Source organism: Rhinopithecus roxellana, chromosome 3, assembly GCF_007565055.1.
Source record: "Rhinopithecus roxellana isolate Shanxi Qingling chromosome 3, ASM756505v1, whole genome shotgun sequence".
In the NCBI taxonomy this organism is placed as follows: Eukaryota; Metazoa; Chordata; class Mammalia; order Primates; family Cercopithecidae; genus Rhinopithecus; species Rhinopithecus roxellana.
This window is the reverse complement of record NC_044551.1, coordinates 151,164,915-151,187,889: the sequence shown is the minus strand read 5'-3', so window position 1 is coordinate 151,187,889 and position 22,975 is coordinate 151,164,915. Positions and strand designations below refer to the sequence as shown.

Below are 22,975 nucleotides of genomic sequence, written 5' to 3'. Positions count from 1 at the left end.
AACTCTGCCTCCTAGGTTCAATCAATCCTCCCATCTCAGCCTCCAGAGTAGCTGGGACCACAGGCACACCACCATGCTCAACTTTTTCTTTCTTTCTTTCTTTCTTTCTTTTTTTTTTTTTTTAGTAGTTTCACTCTGTCACCCAGGCTAGAGTGCAGTGGCACGATCTTGACTCACTGTAACCCCCACCTCCTGGGTTCAAGCAATTCTCATGCCTCAGCCCCCCAAGTAGCTGGCATTATGGCACTCACAACCAGCTAATTTTTGTATTTTTAGTAGAGACTGGGTTTCACCATGTTGACCAGACTGGTCTCGAACTCCTGGCCTCAAGTGATCCACCTGCCGGAGCCTCCCAAAGTGCTGGGATTACAGGCGTGAGCTCTAATCCACCAGCCACCAAATTCTTTTAGCTTAATAAAAACCCTAAAGAATATTGCAGTGGAGCTCTGGAGCTGCTTGCTCAGGCCTGCTCGCACTCTGGAGTGTGCTTCTACTTCAGTAACTGCAGTGGAGCTCTGGAGCTGCTTGCTCAGGCCTGCTCGCACTCTGGAGTGTGCTTCTACTTCAGTAACTGCAGTGGAGCTCTGGAGCTGCTTGCTCAGGCCTGCTCGCACTCTGGAGTGTGCTTCTACTTCAGTAACTGCAGTGGAGCTCTGGAGCTGCTTGCTCAGGCCTGCTCGCACTCTGGAGTGTGCTTCTACTTCAGTAACTGCAGTGGAGCTCTGGAGCTGCTTGCTCAGGCCTGCTCGCACTCTGGAGTATGCTTCTACTTCAGTAACTGCAGTGGAGCTCTGGAGCTGCTTGCTCAGGCCTGCTCGCACTCTGGAGTGTGCTTCTACTTCAGTAACTGCAGTGGAGCTCTGGAGCTGCTTGCTCAGGCCTGCTCGCACTCTGGAGTGTGCTTCTACTTCAGTAACTGCAGTGGAGCTCTGGAGCTGCTTGCTCAGGCCTGCTCGCACTCTGGAGTGTGCTTCTACTTCAGTAACTGCAGTGGAGCTCTGGAGCTGCTTGCTCAGGCCTGCTCGCACTCTGGAGTGTGCTTCTACTTCAGTAACTGCAGTGGAGCTCTGGAGCTGCTTGCTCAGGCCTGCTCGCACTCTGGAGTGTGCTTCTACTTCAGTAAAGCGCCTTCCTTGCCTCTTTCGTTGCTTTGTTCTTTTGTTTCTTTGTGTGTTTTGTTCAATTCTTTGTTCAATGTATAAGAACCTGGACAACTCACAGTCAAGACCTTCCGTTTGGTAACACTGGAAAGCTTTCCCTTGCCCTCTGACCACGGCCTGTTCCCACAGGAGATGGACTTCAGAGGTCACAGATATGCTGCAACCTCTTCTCCCATTGTACAGATACAGAAGTATCTCCCAAGTAGCTGGGTCCATCAAGTCAGTGGCGGAGAGAAGACTTCTCACCCCTGAGTCCGTCGTCATTTCCTAGAGCAATGTGCAAAAAGTCTTTTAGGGAAGGGTGTTGATTATAATTTCAAAAGAACTTTGAGTTTGAGTTTGAGTTGGGGGACTTAGGGGAGTCACAGATGGTGCTCTAGGAAAAGCAGAGGCCCAACATGAACTCTTTTTTTAACAAAACTGTTTTAAAATGGTTTCTTCTGATGGCCGGGCGTGGTGGCTCACGCTTGTAATCCCAGCACTTTGGGAGGCTGAAGCAGGCGGATCACTTGAGGCCAGGAGTTTGAGAACAGCCTGGCCAATGTGGTGAAATCCCGTCTCTACTAAAAATACAAAAATTAGCTGGTTGTGAGTGCCATAATGCCAGCTACTTGGGGGGCTGAGGCATGAGAATTGCTTGAACCCAGGAGGTGGGGGTTACAGTGAGTCAAGATCGTGCCACTGCACTCTAGCCTGGGTGACAGAATGAAACTATCTTTAAAAAAAAAAAATCCCCAAAAGTAAAATAAAATGGTTTCTTTGGCTTTACATTATGCTTGTTGCAACAAAGCAGTTGGGTGGTATTGCATGTAGCAGGGTTTTTTGTTTTTTTATTTCCTATACAGTATTTTTTTTTCTTAAACTGCAGTAAAACAAACAAAAAAAAACCCCAAAACGCAAAATTCACTCTCCCAGGCCAGGCACCTGTAATCCAGCATTTTGGGATTGCTCGAGCTCAGGGGTTTGAGACCAGCTTGAGCAACATGGCTAGACCCTGGCTCTACTAAACAAAATACAAAAAAAAAAAAAAAAAAAAAGCTGGGCGTGGTAGTGTGTGCCTGTGGTTCTAGCTACTCGGGAGGCTGAGGTGGGAGGAACGCTTGAGCCTGGGGGAGGGCAGAGGTTGCAGTACACCAAGATCGTGCCACTGTACTCCAGCCTGGATGACAGAATGAGACCCTGTCTGAAAAATTTTAAAAATTTTAAAAAATTCACCCTCCCAACAATTTCCAAGTGTAAAGTACAATATTGTCAACCACATGCCATTGATGGGCAGCAAAGCTCCGGAACCACCCTCCCATCCTGACTGTGTGCCTGCTAATCGATTCTCTTCCTCCTCCCCGCAGCCCCTGGCAACCACCTTTCTACTTTGTGCTCTATGATTTTGACTACTCTAAGTACCTCCTATAAGTAGAATCATACAGCATTTGTCTTTTTGTGACTGGCTTGTTTTGCTTAGCATTATTTCTTGCAGGTTCATCCATGCTGTAGCACAGGACAGGATTTCCTTCTTTTTTAAGGCTGAATAATATTCCATTGTGTGTGTATACATTTTCTTTATCCATTCATCTGTCAATGGATATTTAGGTTGCTCCAATCTCTTGGCTATTGTGAACAGTGCTCCCACCAATCTGAACTCTTTAGATGTTGAGCTGAGACAGCAAATAAATGGGCTTGTGAGCTCTGGGGGGCAGAGGTCCTTCAAGGACACTATGGAGCTTCTGTTCGGCGTTGGATTGGAATGTCAGGTATAAGGGAGGCTGTGGCTAAGTTAAGACAGGCCCAGCTGTGTCCTGGGTCACTGGCTGCAGCTCCTTTTCCATTGCTCTCACACTGTAGCTGTGACCATGTTGGGGTTTTTGGGATAGTTTAGGATTTGCCACAGTGTATAAAACATGAAAAACCATGCCCCTGCCTCAGCCCCCTGCCTGGAACACAGTGGAAAGAGGGACCTGAGGCTTCCCACCAGGAATGCCAGGGAAAATACAGGATGCAATACTTGGAAAATGTACTGAGAAACTACTCTCTGAAATTTGAATGTAACTACATGTCCTATATTTTTATTTGCTAAATCTGTCAGCCTCTCTCCTACCCACTGAAAGTCTCTCCAGCCAGCAACCAGGGACCCTGTATCCCTACCCACGTTTCCTCAGAATGGGCTGGTGTGGACACTTCTGAGCTCAGGCCTGGCTTGGAGCACTGGGGGCCAAGAAACACTCCGCTACAGTGAGCTTGCCCTTAAGCCACCTGCTTGACTGAATCCCCATCCTTTCTTCCCTCCCTCTGACTCTTGACAGGGGGTCCACCTGAACCCCAAAAGTCTGCCCTGAAGTCCATATTTTATTATCTCTTAAAAAAATTTTTCTTCAGGCCGGGCGCGGTGGCTCAAGCCTGTAATCCCAGCACTTTGGGAGGCCGAGACGGGCGGATCACAAGGTCAGGAGATCGAGACCATCCTGGCTAATACGGTGAAACCCCGTCTCTACTAAAGAATACAAAAAACTAGCCGGGTGACGAGGCGGGCGCCTGTAGTCCCAGCTACTTGGGAGGCGGAGGCAGGAGAATGGCCTGAACCTGGGAGGCGGAGCTTGCAGTGAGCTGAGATCCGGCCACCGCACTCCAGCCTGGGCGACAGAGCCAGACTCCGTCTCACAAAAAAAAAAAAAAAAAAAAAAAAAAAAAAATTTTTCTTCAGGCAGGTATGGTGGCTCATGCCTGTAATCCCAGCACTTTGGGAGACTGAGGGCTCAGGTGGGAGGATCACTTGAGCCCAGGAATTCAAGGCTACAGTGAGCTGTGATTGCACCACTGCGCTCTAGTCTAGGCAGTGGAGTGAGACCCTATCTCAAAGAGTGAGACCCTGTCTCTCTTTTATTTCTTTTTTTTTCAGTAGAGATGAGGTCTCACTATGTTGCTCAGGCTGGTCCTGAATTCATGGGCTCAAGCGATCTTCCTGATTCAGCTTCCCAAAGCACTGGTATTACAGACATGAGCCGCCACTCCTGGCCAATCTCCTTTTTATCTTTTTTTTTTTTTTTTTTTTTTTTTTTTTGAGACGGAGTCTCGCTCTGTTGCTCAGGCTGGAATGTAATGGTGCTATCTCAGCTCACTGCAGCCTCTGCTTCCTGGGTTCAAGCGATTCTCCTGCCTCAGCCTGCTGAGTAGCTGAGATTACAGGTGCATGCCACCATGCCCGGCTGATTTCTGTATTTTTAGTGGAGGCGCATTTCACCACGTTGGCCAGGCTGATCTCAAACTCTTGACCTTGTGATTCGCTTGCCTCAGCTTCCCAAAGTGCTGGGATTACAGGCGTGAGCCACCACACCTGGCCCTCTTCTTTTTTATTCATTATTTTAATTTTAATTTTTTTTTTCTTTTCTTTTTTTTTTTTTTTTTTTTTTTTTTTTTTTTTTTTTTTTTTTTTTTTTTGAGGCGGAGTCTCGCTCTGTCGCCGGGGCTGGAGTGCAGTGGCCGGATCTCAGCTCACTGCAAGCTCCGCCTCCCGGGTTTACGCCATTCTCCTGCCTCAGCCTCCCGAGTAGCTGGGACTACAGGCGCCCGCCACCTCGCCCGGCTAGTTTTTGTATTTTTAGTAGAGACGGGGTTTCACCGTGTTAGCCAGGATGGTCTTGAACTCCTGACCTCGTGATCCGCCCCTCTCGGCCTCCCAGAGTGCTGGGATTACAGGCTTGAGCCACCGCGCCCGGCCTCTTTTCTTTTCTCTTTGAGACAGGGTAGTTGTAAGGCCACTTGGAGCTACCTGCATTTCCAGCATGGGCCAGAGGTGCCTCTGTGAGTCCTGAAGCTTTCATCTCCAAGAAAAGGTGCCTTTACTACCTCCTCTGGACGCTCTGAACACGGTCAGAGGCTGCAAGGAGGACTGAGGCCAGCTCTAGAAGGACCAAGTGCTGCCTCTCTCCACTCTGCTGTGAACTTCCTTCTTTTCTTTGGCAGGGCCTGGGTCTCCTTGGCCACCCACCCAACATGGGACTGGGCACCCAGCGGACCTCAGCCAATGCTTTATTCTCCCAAGAGGCGCCTCGTCCCTTAACAACCTCCCTGTCACTGAAGCCTAATACAGAAGACTCTTCTCTGCCCTGGTTGGCAAGGGGGCATGGAGCAGGAGGTGCTGGGGTGCAGGAGCCTCAACAGGGACAGAGGAAGGGGAGGCTGGAGCTCTGCAACCTGGAAATGCGGGGTTGGCCCTGGCCCTGTGGGCCTTGCGACCTGCCGTGGGAGGTGCCAGTGCTAGGGCCTAGTGGGCAGCAGGGGGCGCCCCAGACCCTACCTTGCAGGAGTTTGGAGCGACTAAGGGAATTCAGAGAGGGCAATGGAGACCTTCCTCACCCCACAGATTAATACTCTCTCACTAGCAGCACAATTTCAGTGTGTCATTGCACACTGATTTGTGATTATCTACTTGAAGTCTGTCTCCCACTCTGGCCTGGTCTCTGTAAAGGGCATGTTGTCCCCACAGTGTCCTCAAGGCCCTGCAGCAGATGCTCAGTGAGTGCTGAATCAGTATCGCAATATTTGCATGAATGAAAGTGGTCCCCTAGGCTGGGCATGGTGGCTCACGCCTGTAATCCAGCACTTTGGGAGGCCGAGGCAGACGGATCACGAAGTCAGGAGATCGAGACCAGCCTGGCCAGCATGGTGAAACCCTGTTTCTACTAAAAATACAAAAATGAGCCAGGCATGGTGGTGAGCGCCTGTAGTCCCAACTACTTGGGAGGCTGAGGCAGGAGAATCGCTTGACCCTGGGAGGCGGAGGTTGTAGTGAGGAGAGATTGTGCTACTGCACTCCAGCCTGGCCAACAGAGTGAGACTCTGTTTCAAAAACAAAAACGAAAACAAAAACAAAAAAAAAAGGTGGTCCCCAAGACCACCCCCCAGCCTCCCATCAGATCCCTGTGCTGATGAGCTGTGAGTCCTGGTGGCAAGAGGACTGGCCCACCATGAGGGAGATGCGACCACGTCAGTGCCATCCTCCTCCAGTCCTGTGCTCAGGGGCTGTCAGCAGGCAGGGACAGCCAACCTCAGGGGGGAAGCCTAGGAGTGCCAATCAAATGTGAAGCTCCCGCCCTCAAGCAGCCACGTAGGCTAGTGCAGAGTCCCAGAGGGACCAGGGCTGGGAATGCAGGGCCAGGCCTGCTCCTCACCTCCCGCCTTCCCTTGGGGAAGTGGGCCAGGGATTCCTCATGGCTATCTGTCTCTCACTCCATAGGAGCCTGGATGACTCCTGGGCAAATCAAGGGAAGGCTGAGGGTCTCTAGGGCTCTGCTGCCCAATAGGGTAGCTACTAGCCACATGTGGCTTTGAGCACTTGAAATGTGGCTAGTCTGAATTAAGATGTGCTGTAAGTGTAAAATACACCCTGGATTATGAAAAGAATGCAAAATCTCTCATTAATAGTTATTTTACATTGATTATATGTTTAAAGACATTTGGATGTAATGGGTTAAATAAAATATATTATTCAAATTCATTTTATCTGTTTTTGTTTGTTTGTTCGTTTTTTGAAGCAGGGTTTCACTCTGTTGCCCAGGCTGTAGTGTAGTGGCGCTATCACGGCTCACTGCAGCCTCGACCTCCCAAGCTCAAACAATCCTCCCACCGCAGCCACCCGAGTACCTAGGACTAAAAGTGTGCACCACCACGCCCAGCCAATTAAAAACAAATTTTTTGTAGAGATGGAGTCTTGCCATATTGCCCAGGCTGGTCTCGAACTCCTGGGCTCAAGCAATCCTCCTGCCTCGGGCTCCCAAAGTGCTGGGATTACAGGCATTAGCCTCTATACCTGGGCCTGTTTTTCACTTTTTAAAAATGTGGCTACTAGAATTACAAATGTGACTTGCACTATATTTCTAAAGAACAGTGTTGCCAAGCCAGGTGTGGTGGCTCACTCTTGTAATCCCAGCACTTTGGGAGGCTGAGGTGGGCGGATCATGAGGTCAGGAGTTTGAGACCAGCCTGGTCAATACAGTGAAACCCCGTCTCTACTAAAATTACAAAAATTAGCTGGGTGTGGTGGTAGGTGCCTGTAGTCCCAGCTACTTGGGAGGCTGAGGCAGGAGAATCGCTTTAACCCAGGAGGCAGAGGTTGCAGTGAGCTGAGATTGTGCCACTGCACTCCAGCCTGGGCAACAGAGCTAGACTCTGTCTCAAAAAAAAAAAAAAAGAAAAAGAACAGTGTTGCCTCAGACCAACATGTACCCTGAATCCCCCTGCCCTACATTAATCAGCTGGGTTAGGTTCACAGGTGCGATTTTATTTATTTTGTTTGCTTTTGTTTTTTTTAAAGACAAAGTCTTGCGCTGTCTCCTAGGCTGGAGTGCAGTGGCACGATCTTGGCTCACTGCAACCTCTGCCTCCCGGGTTCAAGCGATTCTCCTGCCTCAACCTCTCTATAGTCCCTGTAGCTGGGATTACAGGCATGCATCTCCACACCCTGCTAATTTTTTGTGTTTTTAGTAGAGATGAGGTTTCACCAGTTTGGCCAGGATGGTCTCAAACTCGTGACCTCAAATGATCTACCCACCTTGGCCTCCCAAAGTGCTGGGATTACAGGCATGAGCCACCTCGCCCAGCTGACACAGGTGTGGTTTTAGAGTGAGGGGCAAGCCTGAGTCATTCTTCTGGATCACTGTGGTCCTGCTTTGGGCTGGCTGCAGGAGGAGAAAGAGGCTGTCGTGCCAAGTCCAGGGCAGCTGGGCCACAGGACTGATAGTCTCTTCCCATGGCCAGGTGGGCTGGTCACCCAGATACCCGCTCAGCCCCAGGGCTGATTTCCTACCAGCATCCCATGCTGATTCCACAGTTGAGGACGCTGAGCTCTTCTCATTCACAGCTGAACCGCTGGAGCTGGAGCTGGGAGAACATCCACAGCCTGTTTGTCCAGGTTCCCGGGAGCCCCTAAAAGGACACCTCTCTCCATGGGCATTTGGGGCACACACACTCCACCCCAAATTTACTTCCAATATCTTGTGCATTGTGGACTCAGAACATTGGATCTGGAGGCACCCTTGGGAACCTACTATCTACTGCTCTGGAGAGGAAATGGGTTAATTCTCTGTGGCAAACAACTAAGTCAGTGGCCCCAGAAGCTAAGATTCTTTGAGTTTTAATGTAACCTCTGACCTATGCAGCCTTGCTTTGAGCCCTCAGAGAAGGTTCAAGACCCTTCCCTGATATAGCTTGATCCATCTTTGCATAGGCCAAGCCCTCTGTGAGGAATGACCGTCAGCTTCCCTTGGGCTAGCAACTATTTTTTCATTAGGTCTCCATTGCCTGGAGGTTTTAGGGGGACAGGGGCCTGGTGACATGCAGAGTATGCAACCCAGCACACTGGCAGTGAGGTGTCTGGTCAAGACTACTTGTTAAATGAATGAATGAATCAATGGTGTCACTTCCTCAGAGAAACCCTTCCTGAAACCTCCTACCCCTAGACCAGCCCAGGCCTCTAGGAAAACTCCCAGCTCCCTCGCTGCCTGTGTGAGCTACCCCCAGCAAGGACAGCAGCTACATTCCCCACACTCTTTTCAGAGCCTGACTCAGGGTAGGTGCTCAGAAAATCATAAATAAAAAACAAACTCAAGCAAATATCTTCGCCGACCTAGGGACACTCCCTCGAGGCTCCTCCCAAACTTTCCTGCAGTCCCAGGCAGGTGGTTGTAGCGGGTGGGGCGTGCAGCAGTCCGGCCTTGGATGTGGAGCTTTACCTCTTAGCACATCTTTGACTTTGGGTGCATCCCTCATCCTCTCAATTCCACAGGAACATATTGAAGATCAAATGAAATACTGCCCTGAGGCTAGGTGCGGTGGCTCACGCCTGTAGTACCAGGACTTCAGGAGGCCGAGGAGGATGGATCACTTGGGCCCAGCAATTTGAGACCAGGCTGGGCAACGTGGCGAAATCCCATCTCTACAAAATTACCAAAATCAACCAGGCATGGTGGCACACACCTGTAGTCCCAGCTACTCAGGAGGCTGAGGTGGGAGGATCACTTGAGCCCAGGATGTCGAGGCTGCAGTGAGTCAAGACTGCACGACTGAACTCCAGCCTCAGCAACAGAGTGAAACCCTGTCTCAAAAAATAATAATAACAATGAAAAATAGAAATACTGCTCTGAAATTATAGCCCTTGGTGTGCACTGAGCATCTTTATTATGATTCCTTAGGAGGTGGCAGCAGATCCCTTGGAAAACTCAGGGATCTTGTGGTTTTGCTGAGCCCATTGTCAGGTGTGTGTGTGGGACTCTCAGGGTTCCCTACCCCATCCAATGCAATGGAGCCTCATACCAGCCAGCACAGAAAACATTGCTTTATTAACTGCGTTTGCCAACACACGAGGAGTGCAAAGGGCTCCCTATGACACAAGCCCTGGTGGGGCTGGGGTCTGGAAGCCCCCATGAGTGAGCAGGACAGGATGGGGCTGGGAACTATGCAGCAGCGGCAACACAGAATCATGCAGGGCACAGCGGGCATTGGCCACGCCCAGGTGACCATACATTCTATTGCTCGTTAAGGGTTGCGAACATGGACAATGTACAAAAAGGAGAAATAGGTCTTTGCGTTAATGAAAAATACATTTTTTCTCTACAAAGGAATCTTTTCTAATACAAGAAAATAAATATTGCAACATAAGCCAAAAATAATTTAAAATTGCTCTTTTCAATATATTTTCAATATTTCTCTTGTATATTAACAAATGGCACATCACTTTCTTTGAAACAAAGACAGAAGGTGTCTCCTCCTGTGACATTCATATCATTCCCCCCACCGTCCCCTCAAACTCACGTGGAACACAAAGTGTTTGTGCCTCTGAGGGAGAAAGTGGCAGGAGGTGCCTTAAAGAACAACCAAAGGTCTCAGACTCCAGCCCTGGCTCATTGGCCAATGTGGCCAGCGAGGCCAAGAGCATGGGAGAGTGCCCTCCCCAAGGGCTTTGCTACAGAAATCCAGATAATTTTTCAGTGGTTTGCACATGGGCAGAGGTTGGCCACATCTGGCAGTTAGCAAGGAAATGCCAAGTTCAGCCGCTGCCAATGTTTGTTAGAATTGGGCAGTTGAATCTCTAGGAATTGTCCCAGCTAGTCCCATAGTGTGCCCATACACAGTACACACAGGCATGCCTGCACGCGGACACACGAGACGTGGCCTGGCACACCCCCCACAAACAATTCAACATCTTTGTCTGGAAACCTGGGGTGGCTTCTCCAAGGAAGCTGAGGCCCTTACATTGCAAATGCTCACACACTGTCACAAAGTCAGGCTCATTTAATAAAATAAACCCTTCTACCTTTCTTCTTCTCATTTGTCTCAAAATACATTTATGATACATAAAAATACTTTTCTTGCACATTATCCTTTGTCACATGATGAGGGGGAAGGAGGTGGGGGGCGGTCAGGTCAGTGAGAAGGGGGATGATAGCCAGAATGAGTTACAGAGCAGCTTCTCCCTCCCTGTGGAGGAGCAGTACGAGTGGGGAGACGTGGTCAAGAGAAAGATCCACCTCCGCCTCTGGCCTGGAAAAGGAACCTGCCTTGCTTGGTCTCAGGGGCAGCAAAGCCCTCTACACTGGGGACAGTAGACAGGAAAAAGAGAGAAGCGGCTGTGACTAACGGGGGAAAGGCTGGGAACTCAGGGAGGATGGGTGGCTGGCATGCTTCTCCTTGCAGCCTGGTGGACATCCTGGAGGTGGAGACAGCTACCTGGAGAAGCCTGCTCCAGGGCTTGGCCTGGGAGTGAAAGGGCTCCCCAAGTGAAAGGCCACCCCCATCCCCTCGCAGCAGCCAGCCAGCCTAACAGACATCTGGGTTCTGCAGGACACAGGCTCAGCGACAGTCCAGTCCAAAGCAATAGCCAATGAAGAAGGAACAGAATCCAGAGGCCAACAACATGAGCAGAGGCTCTTGGAAGAACACCAGCCACCCCGAGGCAAGGGGCCAGACTCGTTGCACCCTCTCCCTAATTCTCCGCCCACCCCTGCCACCAGGGAGGCCCAGTCCCTGTCCCAGGATGGTGTGAAGGGGCAAGGGGCCAAGTGCGGAGACTGCTAGACCCTGGGCTTTCCGGGCCCCTGGCAGTTTGGTTGTTCTTTAAGGTCACCTCTTTGCTTCCTGCAGGGTCAGACTGGGCCATCTGGCACAGACAGGGTTGCAGCCCAAGGTGACCCAAAGCATGGGGAAGGAAGAAGTTCTGTTCAAGGGCAGTAAACAGAGACTGGGGTTGGGACACTGACGCTGACACTGACTGGTCACTACTACCAAGGCGGGCAGGCAGACTCAACTCTACGGGCTAGCTCATGCCATCCCAATGCCCAGAATCCTTGAAGCCCACCCCACTCCCTCCAAGTCCACCTGGACTGGATACATTTGTCCGATCCTCTGAACTGAGTCATTATCTTTGTTTCCTGTTTTGCTAAAATTCACATGAAACTGAGTGTCGATGACAATGCCACTGTCGTACCTTGATAGTTTTGGAGTTGGGGTGGATGAAGGTCAAGCTGTTCCCCATCCTGCTTATTTGCTTTATGTATTTGGGGAGGAGGGAACCACATGGTAAAGACATTTTCCATGCTGGTTTCACTGTCAGTATCTTTCCCCTCTGTGACTCTCAGAGTTTAGGAAAGCTCACAGTGGGCTCAGCCCAGGATCTGAAATCTAACACCCAGGTACACTCCAGCAGCAGAAAAGCATCCTCTTCCGAGCGCTCGGGCTCTTCTCCTTGGGTGTGTACAATGAACGTGTTTCTATACTTTGATGCTAGAGAACTCCATTTTAAAAAAGTCCAAGTGACAAGTTGTCAGGTCCAGGCTGTGCTGTATTATGGTCAAAATATTCTTTGGCATCCACAGAATGATTCGACTGATTCACTGGACTTTTTGCAAGGTTCTTGTTGGAGAAGTTCTGGCTTTACCAGTGGCGGAAGTGACCCAGGAGTAATTCATCAAAGAAAAAAAAAAGTTTTCACGGAATTCCTTTTTTGTTGTTCCCTGAGCTATCACCCTGGGGCCACTCTACTGAAACTCTTCAGAGCAACTACCTGGGACCTAAGAGGGGGGGGGGTGCGGGGAAGGCAGGACACGGGGGATGGCTGGGCAAGGGGTTAAGGCTCAGGAACAGGGGAACATCCAGCAAGACTTACAACAGCCCCAGCGGCCAACACCGGCCCGCCCTGGGCCCCGGGATCCCATTGCTTGTTGGAAGGAGAAGTTTCCAAAAGGAAACCACGGAAGAAGCTCATCTCTTAGCAGGACTAGGAAACTTGAAAAGGCAAGCGGTCTGGTCTGGTCAGCTCTGTCTGAGTGACCAGACTTCAGCCGAGACTGGCCCCGAAGGAAGGAAGGAAGTTGGAGCCCCAGAGTGATTCTCTACAGTGGGCTGGTCTGAGCCCCATGACCCTGTCTGGGCACTGGCCCTCCCTTACAGCCCTCCACCTGCACTGGCAGCTGGCTGTTTGGGAGTCCCCTGAGTAAATGGCACAGCTCAGGAGGGATTCTGGGAACCCCTTCCCAGAGCCGCTGGGCTGGGCACTGGCAGGGGCAGAGCAGCAAGGGAGGGGAGGGTGGCAGGGTGGGCAGGCAGGCCTCAGATGATACGGGCTGATCAGGAACAGCTTTCGGTTCCCCTGGAACCAGCGGGCCCTCTGCACCCCCTCAGTGCTTTCTCATATAAACTCGTTGTGCTTGTGACAGTGAGTAGACTCTGGCTGGGTATTGTTTATTCTACTTCCTTGGGGACCGGTGGAGTGCAGCAGGACCCCCCAAATGGACCCCAGTGGAATCTGGGGGCAAGGCGGGGTAGGCCCTGGACTGGCCCATCTGCCATGAAATAATGCCCAAACGACAGTCTGTGTCACCCAGTGGCAGCGGGCTGGAGTCCTGAGCTCTTCTCTACCTTGCCCGCTTCTAGCCAGGAGCCCAGCAATACCACGTGGGCAGGGCAGGGATGGTGCACGGGACCTGGCAGGGTCCTGGCGGCCGGAGCCATGGAAGGAATCCTAACGTCCTAGGCCAGCACAGAGGAAAGACAACAGTGTAGAATTCAAAACTCTCTCTATATTAAAAATAAAACCACGACGGAGTGGCAGCCTCGAGGGTCTGGGACACTCAGCAGAGACTGGAAATGGCAGTTGTGACTGGGCTGAGGCCTTGTTGGGGGACCAGGGCAGGGCCCGGGACAGGGACTGGGGTGAGTTAGGAGGCCAGTACTCCCATGCGGACCACCTCCTCTGCCCCTGCCTCCCGGGGACCCCGCTGCACCCCACCGTCCTCGGCCTCTACATCTGAGTCGCTCATCTCCCCATCAGAGAAGTAGCCATCAGTCTCAGTGTCAAAATGCAGGCTGACCTTGGGCCTCTCAGCCACAGCTGAAGGTGGTCCCATTCCAGCATCAGGCCTGGCACCCGGCAATCTCCGGGTTACCTTGCTCTCGCGGGGCGGCCGGAGCCGGCCCAAAGGCTTAGGGCTCGCTGCAGGGCCAGGCACTTGGACATCTGAGTCAGCAGCTACTGAGGCTGCCTCGTCCAGGGTCTCAGGGGCCAGTGGTGGGGGGCTTTCAGGGGTGGCTAGGATGGGACAGTCCCCGGCTGCAGGGCTGGATGGCAAGTGAGAAGACGTCCGACGTGGTGGCTTCCTGGTAGGTGGCCCTTGAACCCCCTTGCCGCTGCCTGCATCCTGGCCCCAGGTCTTCTTGGGGGCTTTGTCTGGAGTCGTCCGTGAACCAGGCCCGTCCTGCGGTGGTGGTGGGGGTGGTTTCTTCTTGGCGGGCAGGCGGGTGCGGCCTCGGGCCTTCCTAGCAGGGTCGCCAGGTCGCAGCGAGGGGTCCCGCATGAAGCTGAGCAGTGTCTCCTCATCCTGCAGCAGCTCCTCTGACAGCAGCCCCGGAGCAGGGTCCTCGCGATGCCCATTGTTCAGCGGCCACTCGCTCATGGCCATGTTCTCTGCTGTGATCTGCACTGACTGTGCCAGCCAGCTGTTGAAGAAGGTGCCATCGATGGGGAATGAGGTGGACAGGCCTGCTGAGGGGAGAGAGGAGGCAAGTGAGATGCCAGCAGACGTGTGTCCCACCTTTTCAGGAAGCCCGCTGACGCTCCCAGCACACCACCATGCATCTTCTTCTCTCTGTCCCCCCGTGCCAGACCCAGGTGAGCTACCTTTGTCCATCCCTCCTGCCAACACCACCAAAGAGTTGGGACTACTTATACCCTTCTCTCCAGAAGGACGTGCTGCCCTCAAGATGGGCTTCATAATTTGTGGGATGGAGTATAAAATGAAAATATAGGCTCCTTGTTCAAATATTATTAAGAATTTCAAGGTGGAGTGTTATAGCTCTTTTAGTTTGTCTAGCAGGTTTTTTGGATTTTACCCGAAAGCCTGCCATGGGGAAAAAAATACAAGGTGGCAGCGGCAGAGCATTAAACCAAGAACAAGGACCCTGTGCAACGGCACAGGTTGCTACCCAGCTACCCACGAAGTTGGCCCTGCCCACCACTCCCACTCTGGTGGGGTTGGGGAAGGAGGAATCTGGAGGAAAATGCCCTCAGGCCACCAGAGGGCACTCGGTCTTTATAAGAGTTGCCTCCCAGAGCTTGCAGCAAAGAGCTTGGATAAAGGGATCAGGCACGAATAGGGGTAAGCAAGCAGTATCCAGTCCCTCCTGGATGTCAGGGGAGAGAGGAGGCAAGTGAGATGCCAGCAGATGTGAGGGAGGCAGATCCTTCCTCCCTTACCGAGGTCTTGGGAGGGGACAGCTGGCAAGACGTGAGACTGGGTTTCCTGTTACACACCCAAGTTATCCCCTTCTTTTTGCGAGAGGGGTGTGAAATGAAGGAACATGGTCTTGCTCTGTCACCCAGGCTGGAGTGCAGTAGCATGATCATGGTGCCCTGCAGCCTCAGCCTCATGGGATCAAGTGATCCTCCCAACTCAGCCTCCTGAGCAGCTGGAAATACAAGCATGCACCACCATGCCTGGGTTGTCCCCTTGTTGAGACAGAGGGACAGAAAGGATGACCTGGGGCTTCTGTCCCAGAGGCAAGGTCTGGAAGGAGACTCCATGATGCTGCCCGAGATCTCTGGAGGAAGCACGTGAGGTCCATGAGTCACACTGCTCCCACTAGGCTGCTCTGCCTAACAGGAGGCCTGGGACAGAGGAGGTGATGGGCAGGGCCAGGGCTTGCAGCCACTCCTCTGGGTATCTCTGGGTAGCTCCAGGAAAGTCTGCTGCTGTTGCAGGAAGGGCCTATTTAGAGGATTCTGGGAGAGTAAGACAAGGATGGGGCTTTCTGGTAGATCCGCCCCTCCCAGCATGGGGCCTGTCCTGGGGGACTCTGGGAAAATCCAGCCACCAGGACCCAGCCAGGGAAATGACCGGACAGTTCCTGAATGGGCGTGGTCCAGCCTCCATCCAGGTCTACAGAAGGGGCATTTCCCAGGGTGTCACACGGGGCTCTGAGATCTGTCTCCTTTGTGGGTGGAAGGTGTGTGCACCTGAGCAAGCAAGGGCCTGGTTACCGCTCTTGAGCCTCAGTCTCCTATTCTGTGCAGCTAGCCTCCCGCAGGGCAGAGCTGCAAGTGTGGTGACGGTCAAGCCTGCCCGTGTCTGCAGGCCAGCATGGCCCTCACTCACCCAGCTGCCCCAGGACTGAGTCAGGCCCCGCCTTCACTTTCTCTTTCTTCTCAGTGCTGCCCTTGGAGCCCTCGCAGCCCTTCCTCTTCGAGTCACTCTTCTTGCCCTTTGCTCTCCTCCCAGACCGCTCTGTGTCAGGGAAAGCGAGATGAGGAGGGAGATGGTTACCCTGAGTGGCCTCAGTCAGCACCAAGATCCCTGCGTGGCAGCCCAGGAGTCCTCCATCAGTCAGTGCTCACCCTCTACAGCAAAAAGGTTGGAGCCAGGGGACGGCTGGCGTGGTGGGGTGAGCCAATTGTCCACTGTGCCCTGTGGGGGACTTGGGGTGGCCACAGGGCCACAAGGAGAGGCCCTTGCAGGACCTGGACTCTAGTCTGACCTGCACAACTTGCAGCCTTGGGAGAGAGTGTGGGTGGTGGGAGGAATGGCTAGAGGGGAGTCCGGACAGGTCAGGGCCTTGAATGCCAGGCTGAGAAGCTAGACATGTCAGTGGAAGGAACACTATCTGAGGGGTCAAGAGGCTTGGGGTCCATTCCTAACACCAGGGTCAGCTCCCCTGAACCAGTCTCCTGCATTAGTCTCTTGGTTGGCTTTCAAAGTCGGGCAGCGAACTGGATGGGAGATTCACGGCGCGCCCCTGGCCCATGTGTTCTTTCAGTTCAGGCTAGGCCTCAGTCTCACCTGTTTTGGTTTGTTTTGAGGCCGAGTCTTGCTCCGTTGCCCATGATGGAGTGCAGTAGTACAATCACAGTTTACTGCAGACTTGACCTCCCAGGCCCAAGTGATCCTTTAGCCTCAGCCTCCTGAGTAGCTGGGACCACAGGTACACGCCACCACACCTGGCTAATTTTCAAATGTTGTAGAGACAGGATCTTACTATGTTGCCCGGACTGGTCTTGAACTCTTGGGCTCCAGTAATCCTTCCACCTTGGCCTCCCAAAGTGCTGGGATTAAAAGTGTGAGCCACTGTGCCTGGCCACATCTGTTTATTTATTTATTTTTTAGAGACAGGGCCTGGCTCTGTTACCCAGGCTGGAGTGCAGTGGTGTAATCATAGCTCGCTCAAGCAATCCTCCTACTTCTGCTCCCCAAGCAGCTAGGAATACAGGAATGTGTCACCATGCTCAGCTAATTTTTGTAATTTTTTTTGTACAGACAGGTTGGTCTGGAACGCCTGGCTTCAAGTGATTTTCCCACTGTGGACTCCCAAAGTGCTGGGATTTTAGGCATGAGCCACCGTGCCTGGGCAATCTCATCTGTAACATGGCATGTAACCAATGCCCAGATACACTGGAGGCAGGCTCCTGGAGAGGCTCCCCACTGCTCTCAGGACAGTGTAAGCTCCTCCCCCAGGCTACAAGAAGATCTTGCACATGTGACCCTGGTTACCCATCACCCCCACTTTAGGTGTCTTCCTTCTGCCTGGTGCAGCCATTCCAGCTTCCTTCCAGTTTCTCTGCCAAGACATGCTCTGGCCACTAAGTCTCCAAATACGCAGTTTTCTTGTCCTGTCCTTCACCTGATTCCGCTCACAGCCCAAATATCATCTCCACTAGGAGGCCTTTTCCAGCCGCCAAGTCAGACAGCCTCGCCGACATACACACAGCCCATGACCCACCCCAAGCGTCAAGCCTCAAAACAGTGTGAGCACCAGCTTTGGACAGGGCAAACCAGTCGTCTCCAAATGCCCCGCCCTGCCCTGAACAAACAGTTGCCTGTTGTTGACACTCAACACAGGAGTTGCAAATGTCCCCAGAACCAATGCAGGGATGTGAACCCTCCAGGCTCTTGACCATGCTTCTGGAATCCTGTGCCTCAGGGCACTGCTTTGGCTTGCAGGGCTCTGCTTCCTCAGGGCTCTGCTTCCTCAACTGTGGGTGCCTCGCGTGGGCTTCTCCTTCTGCAGCCGATATGTGGCCACAGCCAAGTGCTAGGAGGCCTGAGATGTTGTCGGAGCATCACTGCTTCTGGGAAGACATCCCTGATACTTCTATCCCTGCACTGGCAGCAACTGTAGCCTCTGCGATATCACGTTCCTTTCTCTCTCCAGATGGTGTGTTCCACAAGGGCAGGAACCCTATCCAATCCATGCTCAGTTAATGCTGGCTGAATGAATAAACAGAAGACAGGGGGCCTGGAAAGCTCCAGCAGCCAGGAAGCTGCCACAGTCTTTGCGTACATGGTGAGCTCTGCATGGCCACGACTAGCACCTGAACTTGGCAAGGCTAGATGTTGGGGCCAGAGTGGATGGTGATGCCAAAGCACAATCAGGTCAGCTCAGCTCTCAGGCAGAAGTAGGGGCAGCAGAGGTCCTCAGTCATTTGCTCCAATGGTGGCTCAGCAGCTTTCCTCCCTCCTCTCCACTCCAGGCCCAGCTCAGCTCCGAGGCTGAAGTGGCATTGGCAGACCCTGGCTTAAAATCTCTCTCCACCCAGCTATTTCTGCTGCATGTAAACGAAACACTGGGGTACCACTTTGGGGGCTAAGTGTTGCTCTTCTTAACATGTATATGCTCCAGGAAGGGTCCTGTGTCTGGCAATATCCACAATTAACAGATAAGATCAATGTCAGAGCTTCCTTCAGCCTTTGATTTCCAGACCCATTAAACACATGTGACACCAAGAGAAGAAGAATAAGAACAAAACAGCAGAAAACACTGCAGATGCAGGGCAAGAACCCTGTTAGGGTCAGACACAAACAATAGCCAGGTCCTGTCACATCTCTGGGGCAGCTGCCTTCTTCAAAACTGACTCCCAGGCACACCAGGGTTCAGGGAAGCTCACCAGCTTCTGGCCCTTCCTGCCTCAGCACCAGCAGAGAGCCACTAGGACTTCTTCTTTGTACCTGTTCATATGCAATCAGCTCCTGAACTGCTGTGGCCTAGTCAACCAGAAAGCTCCCTGAGGGCAGGCCTGATGCCCACATTCCAACCTCTGGCTCTTTGCCTAGTGACACACAACCCAGGACTCTGGCAGGTCCCCGTCTGGGCCTACTAATTGGATGGTGAAGGGTAGGGGTGGGGGCCAGTGGCCCCTGGCTCCACGCAGATACCCCACCAGGGTCCAAAGACACACCCTCGTTGGGACCCAGCCCCGCAAGAGAGGGCACACGGAGGTGGCGGCGGCAGGTGGGGAAGGCGCCTACCTCGACACAGATCCTGTTCAATAAGTTTCATCTGCAGGTGGAATATCTGCTCCTGGAGTTTGCAGATGGCGTGTTTCGTTCTCTCGCGCCTTGTCACCATGTAGCACAGATTTCTAACCTGAGAAAACAAGAGAGATTTTCCACCTTACTCACAGGCAACCACCCCAGACCTCCCAGCTCTGGGGACCTTGCTATGGGTAGAGGCAGTGCCGGGGGCACAGGTTACCACCATAGCCTATCCTGCCCAGAACATCTGCAAACCAATTCCCAGACCCTGAGCGTATTCCTCAGCCCTGTGCTGCATGTCTCGGAAACAAAACCGAAGGCCACACACAGCCTCGGCCCTGTGGTCCCTGGCTGAGCCAGAGCGGCCAGGGGAGAGCACCTGGTTAGATCAGCCCAGCATGCCCACTTCCTCCTCGGAGTCTTACCTTCCTGGTAAGGTCAGCCACGCTGCCTCCCAAGGCCCTGCCAACAAGGTTGCTCTCCTCTATAACCACAGTGCCTGCAGACTCATCAGGGTCTCACCAGGTCACCAACTTCATGCCTCTGCCTCCTGTCCAAGGCCTCTCTTTCCCAGTAAAGAAATTCTTCAGACACAAACAGCATGGCAAAAACTAACATGTGTCCTGAGCCACAAATGGCCCTGGTACTTGCAGCCAGAGAGAATGCCAGCAGAATAGCTTTGAGCAGAAAGGAAGTCCTAACCCAACTGTGCCCAGCCTGCAGCCAACCCATGTCTACCCGCTGCACTGGGACCTGAGCCAGGCTCATGCCATGCTGGCCAAGGCTTCCACATCCACACAGCCACCTTCACTCTGCCAGTGACAGAACTCCTCAGCAGAGAGGGCAGAGGCCTCTCTGACTGCCTCAAGGCCAGCTGAGAAGAGCCCCTTGGGGCCTTAGACACCAGCTGCTAAGCTCATGGGACGTGGACCCCTCCTATAGGTGGTCCCACAGGAAGCATCTGCAGAATGGACCGTGCTGCTGCCTGCCCACCTGGCACCTTACCCTAGAGGGCCATCCCTCCCTGGCTGCTCTCAGGGCAGGCCAACTTCCGGAGCCAAGACCAAGCCCTCTCCCTTGAGACACTTCCATGGTCTTCAGCACAGGATGGAGACTCCATTATCAGGGACAGTTGGCCAAAGCTGCTCAGCTTGAATCCTGGGTCCCACCAGGGTCTTTCCAGCTGGGACCAGGCTGTTTCCCGTTGGGTTCCACCTTCAAGGCTGAGTTCAGTCTTCATGTCCTTAAGCTGAGGTGACCTGTGGTTCCAGACCCCCTGCCTGTTGGCATAACCATCATTTCTCCCAGTCCGAGGGCAGCCAAGATCAGACCTCTCTTCTGGGTATGGGCATCCTCGTTTCTTTCCTGAGCCCGGCTGTGAAGGATATACCACAAAGGTGGCTCCAGCCTCAGGCCTCCACCCGATGCGCTCTGCATGGACTCTCCGTGGCCTTCCACGCTGGTGTGCGCGCCCTCAGCTCAGACCGTGAGCACCACGCCATCCACCTCTGAGCCTCAGCTCCACCTATCCCTATGGCCAGTACCACTCTAGGGGGCCACCCTGGGCTGCAACCACCTGGACCCAGCCTGTGAGCCCTGGCTCTAGCCTATCGGGATGGCCCACCTTTCTGTCAAAACTTGGACCTCCTAAAACCACCCTCCAACCAGCCTCCTTCCCCCACACCCTTAAGCACTGGTTATAGCTCTGTGGACTTGCACTGTGCGGGGCCCTGGACTCAAGCAAGCAACGCTGCGGGGGCCCCTTTCTTTTCAGGGTAGGTAGGTGCTGACCAACTACTAACAGGACCAGGTGGCTCCGACCCACACTTGGGGGTGCTGAGCAAGGCGTCTTGGACACACCAGCAGCCAGTGGGAGTGGGAGTTGATCACACGGCGGGGGCAGAGCCTGGGAACGAGGAATCCAGGCCGCAGGAAGGCAAAGCAGAGCCTCATGGCAGTAGTCTGAAGGGAGCAGTGAGGAGTGGTGGGGCTGGCAAGGGAGGAGGGCAGGCGCTGAGGCTTGACTGAGCCAGGCCAAAGGAAGCCAAGGATTTTCTTTTTTTTCTTTTGAGACAGGGTCTTGCTCTGTCGCCTAGGCCGGAGTGCAGTGGCATGATCTCGGCTCACTGCAAACTCTGCCTCCTGGGTTCAAGCGATTCTCCTGCCTCCGCCTCCCATGTAGCTGGCATTACAGGCGTCTGCCACGACACCCGGCTAATTTTTGTATTTTTAGTAGAGATGAGGTTTTACCATGTTGGCCAGGCTGGTCTCGAACTCCTGACCTCCTGATCCGCCCGCCTTGGATTCCCAAAGTGCTGGGATTACAGGCATGAGCCACCGAGCTCGGCCCAGGGGTGGATTTTCACAGAGTAGTGAGACACTTCCCTTCTCCCTTCTTCCCTTCTCCCACCTGCAGTGGCTTCTATACGGGATTGAATAGTGTTCCCCCAAATTCATTTTTACTGGGACCCTTGCAACGTGACCTTATTTGGAAATAGGGTCTCTGTAGATACAAATAGTTAAGATGATGTCATACTATATTAGGGTGGGCCCTTGATCTACTATGAGTGGAGTCCTGACACAGGGGCCTATAGGGAGAAGACCATGTGACCCGGCAGAGGCAGAGGCTAGACAGATGTCCGCAGACTAAGGAACAGCAAAGATTCCTGGCAACCACCAGAAGCTGGGAGGCACGAAGAGACTCTCCCGCAGAGCCCCCGGCAGGAACTAATCCTGCTGACACCTCAACCTTGGGCTTCCAGCCTCCAGAACCGTGAGAATAAATCTCACCATCCAGCTGGTGGCAGGCAGGCAGGCCGAGGAAACTAACAGGGATGCTGGGCATGAGACGCCGGCAGCCTTTAGAAGGGACTTGGTGTGGAGCTCAAGAGGGAAGGGCAGCCAGCACCCCCACGTCGGGCAAAACTGTGGGCAGCCGTGAAAGACAGTGGAGCCTGAGGCCTCCAGCCCTCAGAGTGAACAGTCAGGGGAGAGTGGTGGATGACCATTGAGGCCAAGGAGTGGCCAGGGAGGGAGGGGGTAAACTGGGACCTCAGTGGGGACCTGGTCAGAGGATCACAGGAAAAGGACTCCAAGACTAAGGGCAGGTCTGATTGTGGCAGCCACTGCTGAGAGGGTCGGGGGATGCAGAGGTAGGCGGGGGAGGCTGCAGGCAGCCCAGGTGGCAGGCTCTGGGATGTGGCGGAAATCCGGCCAGAGTGGGCAGCAAGGATGCAAATACCATGAGGGATGACAGGAAAGGAGAGATGGGGGTGGGAGCAGAGGAACCCACGACTAGAGGGAAATAGGGAGGGAGGATTCGCTTTTGAAGATGAGAGAGGGTTGAACAGATTCAAATGTTGGTGGAAAAGGACCCACAGAAAGGAAGAAGAAAAGACAGACTCATGAGCTGCAGGTGTGGGCCAGAAAAGAGACCCTGTGGGGGAAGGAAGACAGGAGGGAAGGGAAGAGAATGGACCGAGAGTCTCAGCTGGCAGAAGTTAGAGGCCCTGGTGTGAGGACAGAGGGGAGGCTGTCCTGAGGGAGGCAGGGCCCAGCATGTGAGCAGCAGGGATTAGGTGGGGTGTACGGCAGGGACTGCCCTGCTCAGCGCTGTGGGATTTCTCTTCATGGAGGGAGTGGCTCTTAGTGGGTGAGGCTCTGCCCGGGGTCTGGCCTCAGCGAGGGACAAGGGTTGGGGCATAGCAGGCCAGTGCCAAACAGGGAGTGAATGAAGAAAGCAGGACAGAGAAGGGTGGAGGGCCCGGGAGACAAGTGAGCAGGGAGAGCAGGAGACTGTGGGCAGGGAGGAGGAAGTGACGATTTTTGGGTTACTGACCTGGGAACAGCTGAAGGTGGTGACTGGGCTTGGGTGAGGCAGGGGCACTAATGGGTTGGGGGAGCTCTGGAGATGGGAGGCACAGGGGCAGAAGAGCCAGATGTCTGGAGGCTGGAGCTGCCCAGGACAAGGATGGCTTTGGTGGGAGGCCAAGTGGACCACCATCCAGGCACTGAGGCCAGGACCCACTTCCT

The 22,975-nt window shown here is 53.3% G+C and overlaps 1 protein-coding gene and 1 non-coding gene across 10 annotated transcripts in view; one reads left to right on the top strand and one right to left on the bottom strand.

Moving 5' to 3' along the window:
- Positions 1–9,467: 9,467 nt before the first annotated feature.
- Positions 9,468–22,975, bottom strand: part of JADE2 (jade family PHD finger 2) — a 58,549-nt gene continuing 45,041 nt past the window's right edge. For 5 of the 9 annotated variants that reach the window (XM_030926941.1, XM_010359936.2, XM_030926942.1 and 2 more), the window contains exons 10-12: positions 18,938–19,055; positions 15,794–15,922; positions 9,468–14,184 (exon numbers count right to left, since the gene is read on the bottom strand). In XM_030926941.1, the coding sequence (XP_030782801.1) occupies positions 13,361–14,184; positions 15,794–15,922; positions 18,938–19,055 (1,071 nt within the window). In that variant the 3' untranslated portion in view covers positions 9,468–13,360. The remainder of the gene's footprint in view (positions 14,185–15,793; positions 15,923–18,937; positions 19,056–22,975) is intronic. The other 4 variants (XM_030926944.1, XM_030926939.1, XM_030926938.1 and 1 more) reach the window with 3 other exon arrangements.
- LOC115896665 lies at positions 14,484–14,543 on the top strand. The gene has a single exon (XR_004056573.1). It is a non-coding gene; the product is annotated as a U7 small nuclear RNA (small nuclear RNA).